The 12,761-nt window shown below is 43.8% G+C and overlaps 1 protein-coding gene across 1 annotated transcript in view; it reads right to left on the reverse strand.

The window, feature by feature from the left end:
* Positions 1–12,761, reverse strand: part of tie1 (tyrosine kinase with immunoglobulin-like and EGF-like domains 1) — a 162,923-nt gene that overhangs the window by 92,802 nt on the left and 57,360 nt on the right. Inside the window, exons 3-5 of the mRNA XM_085983239.1 lie at positions 5,301–5,411; positions 4,552–4,707; positions 2,510–2,641 (exon numbers count right to left, since the gene is read on the reverse strand). Of these exons, the coding sequence (XP_085839365.1) occupies positions 2,510–2,641; positions 4,552–4,707; positions 5,301–5,411 (399 nt within the window). The remainder of the gene's footprint in view (positions 1–2,509; positions 2,642–4,551; positions 4,708–5,300; positions 5,412–12,761) is intronic.

Raw genomic sequence — 12,761 nt, forward strand, 5'->3', positions numbered from 1 at the left:
CCACGGGGGGGGGTGGAGGAGGCCAGGGAAGGAGGTGCGGGCAGGCGGCCGCTGCCGCACCTTCCCCTTTAAAGCGCCCCACTAAGGATTCTGCACGGCCCCGTTTTCTGGTCGCTGTTTGCGGCCGCTTCGGAGAAGGCGGCCGCAACTAAATATGGGGATCGGGCCGGTTTCGGGGCGGTACCGGGGCACTGCGCACACCGATGACGTCATCGGTGCCGGCGCAGCGCTAACGGCTACCGCCGCCAATACCGCTGTGCTGAATATCTGCGCAAACTCATTTTTGGCGCAAAATCACTCTTTAGGCATTAACTGGGCGCAAAGCTGGCAGCGCCTTAATGAATTTCTAGGCCAGTATCTTCAGCAATGACTTCCTTTCCCGCCCACACACTGTTACCTCTGGAATCTCCCAAGGATCTAGCTTTGGTCCTCTCCTCTTCCTTGTCTACATGCTGTTCCTTGGCGACACCATCTGCAGACATGGGGTTTGCTTCCACCTGTATGTTGACAACATCCAGCTCTACCCCTCCACCACTCTTTTGAACCTTCAATTGCCTGTATGTTGTCAGACTGTTATTCCAACATCCAGTCTTGGATGGACCTGCAATTTCCTGCAGCTAAACATTGGTAAAACCAAAGCCATCATTTTCAGCCCCCACCACAAACTCTGTACCCTTGTCACCCATTCCATTCCCCCCGGCCAATGTCTCACGCTGATATAGACTGTTCACAACCTCCATAACATTACCCGCCTCTGCTCTGCCACAGCCCGTTAGCTGCTGAACCTTTCATTCATGCCTTAGTCACCTCCAGTCTTGACTATTTCAATGCTTTCATGGCCGGCCTTCCATCCTCCCCTCTCCATAAACTTCAGCTCATGCAAAACTCTGCTGCCCATATCGTATCCCACACCAAATACCACTCAATCATTTCCCCTGTCCCTGCTGACGTACACTGGCTCCCTGTTCTTCAACATCTCAGATTTAAAATTCTCATCCTTGTGTTTAAATCCCTTCGTGGTCTTGCCTCTCCCTAGCTTTGTAACCAACCTCCTCCAACCCTACAAGTTCCCCCCCCCCCGCCCCAAAGAACACTCCATTCCTTTGACATTGTTCTCCTGTGTATCCCGCACCCTCCGTGCCCTCCCCCCTCCATTTGCCCCTCCATTGGCAGCTGTGCTTTTACCCACCCAGGGCCAACACTCTGGAATTCCCTCCTTAAACCCCCCTGGTTCTCCACTCCCCTTAAAACCCACTTCTTTGACCAAACATATTGTCATCCTTCTTACTATCTCCTTCATTGGCTCAGCATTCACTGTTTTCTTACACCTCTGTGAAGCACCTTGGGATGCTTTTGCCACATTAAAGGCACTATAAAAATTGTTGTGTTGTGTGGTGTTGGTGTTTAGTATGTAATAGTTGTACGGCTGTAGTGTGTAGAAGGTTGGCTATAAAGCAGTAATGTACAGTATATTAGTTCCAGCGTTGTGGGTTCAAGTCCCACTCCAAAGACTTGAGCACAAAAATCTAGTGCAGTGCTGAGGGAATGCTGCACTGTCGGATGAGACGTTAAACCGAGGCCCGTCTGCTCTCTCAGGCAGGCGTAAAAGATCCCATGGCACTATTTCGAAGAAGAGCAGGGGGGTTATCCCCGGTGTCCTGGCCAATATTTATCCCTCCAGCAGCATCCCTCAAACAGATTATCTGGTCATTACCACATTGCGGTTTGTGGGAGCTTGCTCTGCGCAAATTGGCTGCTGCGTTTCCAACATTACAACAGAGACTACACTTCAAAAAAGTACTTCATTGGCTGTAAAGCGCTTTGGGATGTCTGGTGGTCGTGAAAGGTGCTATATAAATGCAAGTTTTTCTTTCTTTTAGTTCAGTGTTTTCCAATATGTTAGCTATTAGTGGTGAATTGGGAATCCAGATGTGTCAAATTGCATTCCTGATTAGTAAATAACATATAACTAATAGACACCATCGGGCATGTGATCTCAATACTCATTTGCATGAGATTTGTATGTATTTTAACTTTTCGTGCATTTGTTGCTAAAAATGTCAAGACGAAAAGCAGAGTGCATGAGAGTTTTTTTGATCACTGTTGGCGCTTTACTTCCTTGGTTACTGAATGGTGGTAGATGTTTGTTAAGTAAATAGACACGTGCAAAGTATATTTACCTGTTTTGTGTGTAAGGTGTTTTCTACTGAAATGAGTGCACGTGGCTAAAACAGTGTCACTGTAGCCATGCCTGTGGCTAGTCAACAATTTCTATTGGACAACACTGTTCTAGTTCTTGGGCTGTAGGTGGCTGGTAGCTCTGTGGCTCACAGTAGGAGCGTTTCAGTACTAAGCAGTACAACTACGTAGGTCAGATATATCAGTGTATATAGATTTAATATGAAGAATGGAATACACATTAAATACGAATGCTGATATGTCAGTTCCACATGGATAAATGATTTAGAGAATCACGATCGACTCAATATTAATAATTTTGTTTCCTTACCAATTTCACAGTTTTCTCCAGTAAAGCCTGGTCCACAGATACATTCCCCAGTGCCTTCATGACAGATCCCCCCATTCAGACAATCAGGGCAGTCTCTATCGCACGCTGTACCCCATTTCTTACCAGGACAAGCTGTAACATAGCATGACGGTATTAGTACAACAGCAAAGCAGTATCCATTAACTACTGAGACAAACACAGCTAATGCTCATGCAAGAAATTCCAGATATTTATCCTGGTGACATTTCAGAATTCCATTTCACTCAATAAACAAGTCTGTTATTCAACCTTTAACCTTGTGGGCGCAACATGTTTCCCTTTCTCTGCCTGTTGTTGTACTTACAGATTACAGAGTATAATTCACAAAACAAATAACTTTTCGTTCAAAGAATTCCCTTCATGTATATCTTGCCCGGAGTTTCCGCTGGTGTTTTCAGCATCATTCGGCCGAAATTGGCGTAACCAGTGCCAAAGATGGCGGAATTTTAAGCGCAAATTAAATTCGGCGCAACTCGAGTTTCCGTGATCTTATGCACTAGTTTTAAAAAACATTGCGCTAGAAGCCGGCCCCGCCCACAAAACTGGCCAAAACCCCCAGGATGAATTAATCACCATTGGGAGTTTCCACTAATTGTGCTTGTTTGCAGGCCTTCGAGGAGGCTCTTAAAATTAAGCTGGTTCTTTTGGGCACAAGGATACAAACGGGTATGTTTTAAAACTAAGAAACTGACTACTGTACTCCAATATAACTAGGAAATGGTTCTGCATATTTGTTAAAAGCAATTTTCCGTCATTTAAAATCGGGTTACTCACAGGTGGCGGATTGACACTGTGATTAAAAATGCTTATTTTTTTCTGTGATAAACCCATTTTCAGCTGTATTAAACAAACTGCACCTAGTTACCACTCTTAAATATATCAAGGAATATGTATTAAAGCAATTTAAAAAAAAAACATTTTAAAACGCTGCCCGATTGTGTTGGTTCATGGAAGATTTTGCATTCGACGATATGCAAATGAGTTTGAGCGGATACTGAAGAAATAAAAACACTGTTCAAAATGGACCCAATTTTAGCCGCAATTTGCGGCCATTTTGCCAATTGCGCCCAAAGTGAAAACTCTATCCCCTAGTGTATAATTATATGTACTTTACACTGCAGCCTTCAAAACAGACTGGGAGTGAATACTTAACACTAAGAACTGCAGCACAAACTCACACAAATGAAAATTTTAAATGTGAAGTCATGTATCAATTAATATTCAGGTCTGAAATTTGCAGCGAGCATTTTGTAATTAATGCAATGTCCACACTAATACTCTAGGACTTGCTTGCCCATAATCAGTCTCTGAGTTTTACACCTTTCACTCAGATGAGAAACTATTACAATTCTTGAGCATTTATCTGCATTGTAGTTAAATGATTCAGTGCAGCAAAATAATCTGAAATAGTGGGACAGTTGTTGGCAAATTGGGAAATTCCTATTGACGTGTGCAGAGAATTTCTCATCTGCAGAAATGAGTGCAACGGGATAGTGCAGCTGCAGACTGACGAGTGGCTCAGCCCTGGTTCGCACAGTAGCTCCGACTGCAGACTTGAGCAGCCTCTGCTGGTGAAACTGTATGGCATCGCGGAGAGACAATGTTCAGTTGTTACTTTATTGTTTGCTGTAAGACTAACACGATTGTTTTAATGATCTGGCAACATGTTGATTTTTTTTTACTTTGTGGTGTTTTGTCATTTTTAGCCCCGAGACCTTAAAGAAATGTAATACTGTGTCACTGTTGCAGTACTGTACATATCGTTTTCCACATTTAAGCTTTTGAAAAATCAGATTTAAGCAGCAACCCTTTCATTTAAACACAATGGTTTTTAATATTATCATCTCAGCGCTTTCCTTGTACTGTGAAAGAAATAACTGACTGTAGGAATGGATATTTGGGTGTGTCTGAACTACCACTTATATCTATTAGTCTAATACTGTGTCCTGTCTCTATCAGTGTGAAACTATACAATTCTCTGCCAAATTCAAACAGCGTCTTACCTCGGACTATAAGTCTAAAGAAAACTGATTTCAGGATATTCCCGCTGATCTTTGATGTGCTATATACACAGGTGTGGGAAGGAGTAGCATTTTCAATCTTCAAGGAAACAGTCCCGTTCTCTATTTCACTAACGTGGATAGTACTGTAGTAGGTACCTAGGAAAACAAGACAGCATTTTATACACCTTCAGGGTCTGTCTAGAACTCAGTAAGGCTGACATAGAGGAAGAGGTAGATAGGAACAACGAGACAGAAGGAGAGAGACAAATTTTCAAAGGTGCAGGAACATAGGAATAACTTGAAAAAAACCAAGGTCCATCTAGTTTGTCTTCTACCACCCTCGTAGTCGCATGATACAACGATAATGGAGTTGTTGACTAATCATAGCAATCAATCTCTATCAATTGGTCTACAACAGACCCAGACATGAGGTGAGGATAAACCCCCAGTGGTGGGGAGCTTTGAGAACCATAGGTCCAAAGTCACCTGTTCCTCCCGAGCACGCTGCACTTACCACATGTCAGGCCTCAAGTTACTCAAGCTCAACATCTGCTACTGCCCTGCCAACTACTTCCTCCTCTTGGCCACACTTATTGCTTCTTCCTCTCATCATGCACACTATGTTAAGCTCCATTAAACATCTTCAAATCCCTTCAACAAGGCATGCACTATCCAACTGCCACACTTCCTGCAGTAGAAGTTGACCAACAACCAAAGGCAGAGTTTAAGAACAGGATTGTTTTACTCACCGTTACACTTCCACATGACATCTTCAGTCACTGCATTCTGTCTCTGCACCACAAGCATAGCTGTTTCACCTTTGTTCACTGTTGTTGTGAGCTTGTTAGGGTAGAATTCAGCTGGAAATTCAGAATAAAGTAAATTTAATATAGAAACAACAAGTTTACAGACACAGAAAGTGATGGCTAATGCAGTTTTTACCAAACAGAGAAGTTGCTATTGAGAGCACAGCTGGAGTCACGAAACACTAACGCGGCTAGTGATGGAGGTTCGGGAGTTACCAAACACAGACACTGCTAGTGATGGAGGTTAGTGAGTTACCAAACACAGACACTGCTAGTGATGGAGGTTAGGGAGTTACCAAACACAGACACTGCTAGTGATGGAGGTTAGGGAGTTACCAAACACTGACACTGCTAGTGATGGAGGTTAGGGAGTTACCAAACACAGACACTGCTAGTGATGGAGGTTAGGGAGTTACCAAACACAGACAGTGCTAGTGATGGAGTTTAGGGAGTTACCAAACACAGACACTGCTAGTGATTGAGGTTAGGGAGTTACCAAACACTGACACTGCTAGTGATGGAGGTTAGGGAGTCACCAAACACAGACACTGCTAGTACATAAGAAATAGGAGCAGGAATAGGCCATACGGCCCCTCGGGCCTGCTCCGCCATTCAATAGGATCATGGCTGATCCGAATCTAGACTCACATCCACTTCCCTGCCCTCTCCCCGTAACCCCTAATTCCCTTATCTGCTAGGAAACTGTCTATCTCCGTTTTCAATTTATTTAATGTTGCAGCTTCCACAGCTCTCTGGGGTAGCAAATTCCATAGATTTACTACCCTCTGAGTGAAGAAGTTCCTTCTCATCTCTGTTTTGAAAGGACAGCCCCTTATTCTAAGATTATGCCCCCTAGTTCTAGTCTCACCCATCAGTGGAAACATCCTCACCGCATCCACCCGATCAAGCCCCCTCACAATCTTATATGTTTCGATAAGATTGCCTCTCATTCTTCTGAACTCCAATGAGTAGAGTCCCAACCTACTCAACCTTTCCTCATACGTCCACCCCCTCATCTCCGGAATCAACCGAGTGAACCTTCACTGAACCACCTCGAGAGCAAGTATATCTTTTCTTAAATATGGAAACCAAAACTGCACGCAGTATTCCAGGTGTGGCCTCACCAATACCCTGTATAACTGCAGCAAGACTTCCCTGTTTTTATACTCCATCCCCCTTGCAATAAAAGCCAAGATTCCATTGGCCTTCCTGATCACCTGCTGCACCTGCATACAGGTAGACTATCCTTTATCCGAACTTCCGAAAAACGAAAACCTCTAAAAACCGAAAGTTTTTTTGTTCAGGGTAAGTCGTGCGCATGACATGACCAGAGTGGTGCACAACTTACGTTGAGCAGGGCAGAGGGTCACAGAGTTCCCTCCTGGGTAGGAGATTGCAGGCCAAGCCGGGCAGTGTGAAGGAGGTACCGGGAGAGTGAACCTAACAATACAGCGGCCCGTCCGATAGCTGCAGTGGCCCGTCCGATATTCTTTCCCCCCCCCCGCCGACCCGAACCGAACCACGGGCCTGTCCGATATTCTTTTCTCCCGACCCGAACCGCAGCCCGTCCGATATTCTTTTCTCCCCCCCGGACCCCCCCCCCCCGATCCCAACACCCCCCCCCGGACCCCGAACCCCCCCGGACCCCCCCGACCCCCGATCCCCCCGACCCCCCCGACCCCCCCCAACCCCGACCCCGACCCCCCCGACCTGAACCGCGGCCCGTTCGATATTCTTTTCTCCGCCCCCACCCGACCCCCGACCTGATTTGCGGGCCAGCTTAGTAGGAGTCAACCGATATCCGGCTTTCCAGAGAAGCAGGAAGGGGAATGAGACACGGAACAGTCGCAAGAGGTAGCCTGAACTTTTACAATTTATATTAAATACAAATTTCCCAGTCTTATAATAATACCTTCTGAAATCCGAAAAATTCCGAAAACCGAAACTCAGCTGCTCCCAAGGCTTTCGGATAAGGGATAGTGTACCTGTACTAACTTTTTGTGTTTCATGCACCAGGGCCCCCCAGATCCCTTTGTACTGTAGCACTTTGCAGTTTCTCTCCATTTAGATAATAACTTGCTCTTTGATTTTTTCTGCCAAAGTGCATAATCTCACACTTTCCAATATTATATTCCATCTGCCAAATCTCTGCCCACTCACTTAGCCTGTCTATGTCCTTTTGCAGGTTTTTTATGTTCTCCTCACTCACTGCTTTCCCTCCCATCTTTGTATCGTCGGCAAACTTGGATATGTTGCACTCGGTCCCTTTCTCCAAATCGTTAATATAGATTGTAAAGAGTTGGGGTCCCAGCACTGACCCCTGCGGAACATCACTAGTTACTGATTGCCAGCCCAAGAACGAACCATTTATCCCAACTCTCTGTTTTCTGTTAGATAGCCAATCTTCCACCCATGCCAGTATATTACCCCCAATCCCGTGATTTTTTATCTTGATCAGTAATCTTTTGTGTGGAACCTTGTCAAATGCCTTTTGGAAGTCCAAATACACTACATCCACTGGTTCCCCTTTATCCACCCTGTATGTTACGTCCTCAAAGAATTCGAGCAAATTTGTCAAACAGGACTTCCCCTTCATAAAACCATGCTGACTCTGTCCTATTAAATTATGTTTATCCAAATGCTCTGTTACTGTTTCCTTTATAATGGACTCCAAAATTTTGCCAACCATAGTTGTTAGGCTAACTGGTCTATAGTTTCCAGCTTTTTGTCTACTTCCCTTCTTAAATAAGGGTGTTACATTAGCAGTTTTCCAATCTGCCGGGACCTTTCCTGAGTCCAGGGAGTTTTGGAAAATAATCACCAATGCATCCACAATCCCTACCGCCACTTCTCTCAAGACCTTAGGATGTAGGCCATCAGGTCTGGGGGATTTATTCGCCTTAAGTCCCATTATTTTACCGAGTACCATCTCCTTAGTGATTTTAATCGTGTTTAGCTCCTCCCCTCCATTGCCCCCTGTTTGTCCAGTGTTGGGATATTTTTTTTACTGTAAAGACTGATACAAAATATTTGTTCAGCGTCTTTGCCATCTCCATGTTCCCCACCACTAGTTTCCCGGTCTCATCCTCTAAGGGACCAACGTTCACTTTAGCCACCCTTTTTTCTTTTTATATAGCTGTAGAAACTCTTGCTATCTGTTTTTATATTTTTTGCTAGTTTACTTTCATAATCTATCTTCCCTTTCTTAATTAATCTTTTAGTTATTCTTTGCTGGCTTTTAAATGCTTCCCAATCTTCTATCCTCCCACTAGATTTGGCTACTTTATATGCCCTTGTTTTCAGTCGGATACTATCCTTTATTACTTTATTTAGCCACGGATGGCTGTCTTTTCTTTTACTCCCCTTTTTCCTCAGTGGAATATATTTATCTTGAAAGATGTAAAATATCTCCTTGAATGTAGACCACTGCTCTTGTACTGTCTTACGCTTTAATCTGTTTTCCCAGTCCACTTTAGTCAATTCTACTCTCATACCGTCATAGTCTCCTTTATTTAAGCTCAGTACGCTGGTTTGAGATCCAACTCTCTCACCCTCAAACTGAATTTGGAATTCAACCATATTATGGTCACTCATTCCAAGGGGATCCTTTACTAGGACATTTTTTATTAATCCTGTCTCATTACAGAGGACCAGATCTAAGATTGCCTGCCCCCTGGTTGGTTCAGTTACATACTGCTCAAGGAACCCATCCCTAATACACTCTATGAACTCTTCCTCAAGGCTGCCATGCCCAATTTGATTAGCCCAGTCAATGTGAAAGTTAAAATCACCCATGATTATAGCTGTTCCCTTATTACAAGCCCCAACTATTTCCTGATTTATACTCCGGCCAACAGAGTTGCAACTGTTAGGAGGCCTATAGACTACACCCACTAGTGACTTTTTCCCCTTATTATTCCTTATCTCCACCCAAACTGTTTCACTATCCTGATCCTTTGACCCAGGTTAGGGAGTAACCAAACACAGACACTGCTAGTGATGGAGGTTAGGGAGTTACCAAACACAGACACTGCTAGTGATGGAGGTTCGGGAGTTACCAAACACAGACACTGCTAGTGATGGAGGTTCGGGAGTTACCAAACACAGACACTGCTAGTGATGGAGGTTCGGGAGTTACCAAACACAGACACTGCTAGTGATGGAGATTCGGGAGTTACCAAACACAGACACCGCTAGTGATGGAGGTTAGGGAGTTATCAAATACAGACACTGCTAGTGATGGAGGTTCGGGAGTTAGCAAACACTGACATTGCTAGTGATGGAGGTTAGGGGGTTACCAAACACTGACACTGCTAGTGATGGAGGTTAGGGAGTTACCAAACACAGACACTGCTAGTGATGGAGGTTAGGGAGTTACCAAACACAGACACTGCTAGTGATGGAGGGAAAAATGGTAAAAAGACAAGATTAAAAGCTCTATATCTGAACGCACGCAGCATTCGTAACAAGATAGATGAGTTGACAGCACAAATAAAAGTAAATGGGTATGGTCTGATAGCCATTACAGAGACGTGGTTGTAAGGTGACCAAGGCTGGGAACTGATTATTCAGGGGTAAATGCCATTTCGTAAGGATAGGCAGAAAGGAAAAGGAGGTGGTGTAGCTCTGGGAGATGAGATCAGTGCAGTAGTGAGAAATGATACTGGTTTAGAATCGTAGAATCAGTTTGGGTGGAGATAAGAAATAATAAGGGTAAGAAGTCTCTGGTGGGTGTGGTCTACAGGCCCCCAAACAGTAGCCACACTGTAGGACAGAATATAAATCAAGAAATAATAGAGGCTTGTAAGAAAGGTACGGCTATAATCATGGGTGATTTTAATCTTCATATTGATTGGACAAAGCAAATTGGCAAAGGTAGACTTGAGGAAGAGTTCTTAAAGTGTATGTGGGATGGTTGCTTGGAACAATATGTTGTGGAACCAACCAGGGAGCAGACTATTTTAGATCTGGTAATGTGTAACAAGGCTGGATTTTAATTAATGCTCTTGAAGTGAAGGATCCTCTTGGGAAGAGTGATCATAGCATGGTAGAATTTCAAATTCAGTTGGAGGGTGAGAAAGCTAGGTCTCAAACTAGTGTCCTGAACTTAAATAAAGGTAATTACAAAGGTATGAAGGCAGACTTGGTTAAAGTGGACTGGGAAAATATGTTACAGGGTAAGACTGTAGAAAAGCAGTGGCAAACATTTAAGGAGATATTTCATAACTCTCAGCAAAGATATATTCCAGAGAGAAAGAAAGACTCTAAGAGAAGGATGAACCATCCATGGCTAACTAAGGAAGTAAAGGATGGTATCAAATTGAAAACAAAGGCATACAATATTGCAAAGAATAGTGGAAGGCCAGAGGATTGGGAAATTTTTAAAAACCAGCAAAGGACGACTAAAAAAATGATAAAGAGAGAAAAGATAGCTTATGAGAGTAAGCTAGCAAGAAATATAAAAACAGACAGTAAGAGCTCCTACAGGTATATAAAAAGGAAGAGAGTAGCTAAAGTAAACGTTGGTCCCCTCAAGGATGAGTCTGGGAAATTAATAATAATGGGAAACAGGTAAATGGTGGAGACTTTGAACAAATATTTTGTATCGGTCTTTACGTTAGAAGACACTAAAAGCATCCCAATAATGGATAATAAAGGGGCTATTGAGGTGGGGGGGGAGGGGGAACTTAAAACAATCACTATCATTAGAGAAAAAGTACTAGGCAAACTAATGGGACTAAAGGTAGACAAGTCCCCTGGACCCGATGGCCTGCATCCTAGGGTTTTAAAAGAGGTGGCTGCAGAGATAGTGGATGCATTGGTTGTAATCTACCAAAATTCCCTGGATTCTGGTGAGGTCCCAGCGGACTGGAAAACCGCAAATGTAACACCCCTATTTAAGAAAGGAGGGAGACAGAAAGCAGGCAACTATAGACCAGTTAGCCTAACATCTGTCATTGGGAAAATGCTGGAGTCCATCTAGTGGGGTGCTGCAGGGATCAGTGCTGGGGCCTCAACTATTTACAATCTATATTAATGACTTGGATGAAGGGACCGAGTGTAATGTAACCAAATTTGCTGATGATACAAAGATAGGTGGGAAAGCAAATTGTGTGGAGGATGCAAAGAATCTCCAAAGGGATACAGATAGGCGAAGTGAGTGGGCAAAAATCTGGCAGATGGAGTATAAAGTGGGAAAATGCGAGGTTATCCACTTTGGTAGGAAAAATAAAAAAGCTAATTATTATTTAAATGGGGAGAGATTACAAAATGCTGAGGTACAGAGGGATCTGGGGGTCCTTGTACATGAAACACAAAAAGTTAGCATGCAGGTACAGCAAGTAATTAGGAAGGCAAATGGAATGTTGGCCTTTATTGCAAAGGGAATGGAGTATAAAAGTAGGGAAGTCCTGTTACAACTGTACAGGGCATTGGTGAGACCACACCTGGAGTACTGCGTACAGTTTTGGTCTCCTTATTTAAGGAAGGATATACTTGCATTGGAGGCAGTTCAGAGAAGGTTCACGAGGTTGATTTTGGAGATGAAGATTGAGCAGGTTGGGCCTATACTCATTGGTGTTTAGAAGAATGAGAGGGGATTTTATTGAAACATATATGATTCTGAAGGGGCTTGACAGGGTAGATGCAGAGAGGATGTTTCCCCTCGTGGGGGACTCTAAAGCTAGAGATCATAATTTCAGAATAAGGGGGCACTCATTTAAAACGGAAATGAGGGGGAATTTCTGCTCTCAGAGGGTCGTGAATCTTTGGAATTCTCTTCCCCAGAGAACTGTGGAGGCTGGGTCATTGAATATATTTAGGGTGGAGGGTTATGGGGAGCGGGCAGAGAAGTGGAGTTGAGGCCAAGATCAGATCAGCCATGATCTTAGTGAATGGCGGAGCAGGCTCGAGGGACCAAATGACCTACTCCTGCTCCTACATCTTATGTTGTTATGGTAGAAGAGGATTTACCAAACACAGAATTACCACATGAAGATGTTACTATTGATGGTAGAGAAGAAGTTACCAAACACAGAGGGTACAGCTGGCAGGGACAGAGGAGTTGTTTCCTCTGGTGTCCTTGCAGAAATTAGGCAGATAACTTACCAACACTTGAACAACCCGATCTTAATTATCATGGGGTCACCTTGATTTGACTGAATACAAAATCCTAATGGTCAGTTGAGTAAAGAAATAAATGATACTATAATCAACATCACTAGCAGTGTCTGTGTTTGCTATCTCCCTAACCTCCATCACTAGCTTTAAGCTTTAAGTTCCTCGGAGTCCACATCACGGAAGACCTCTCCTGGTCCCTCAATACCTCCTCTCTGGTGAAGAAGGCCCAGCAGCGCCTATATTTCCTAAGGAGGCTGAAGGGATGTAACCTGTCACCCCTGATCC

The sequence above is a fragment of the Somniosus microcephalus genome, chromosome 3 (assembly GCF_052327205.1).
Source record: "Somniosus microcephalus isolate GS21.2 chromosome 3, FLI_Smic_1.0, whole genome shotgun sequence".
In the NCBI taxonomy this organism is placed as follows: domain Eukaryota; kingdom Metazoa; phylum Chordata; class Chondrichthyes; order Squaliformes; family Somniosidae; genus Somniosus; species Somniosus microcephalus.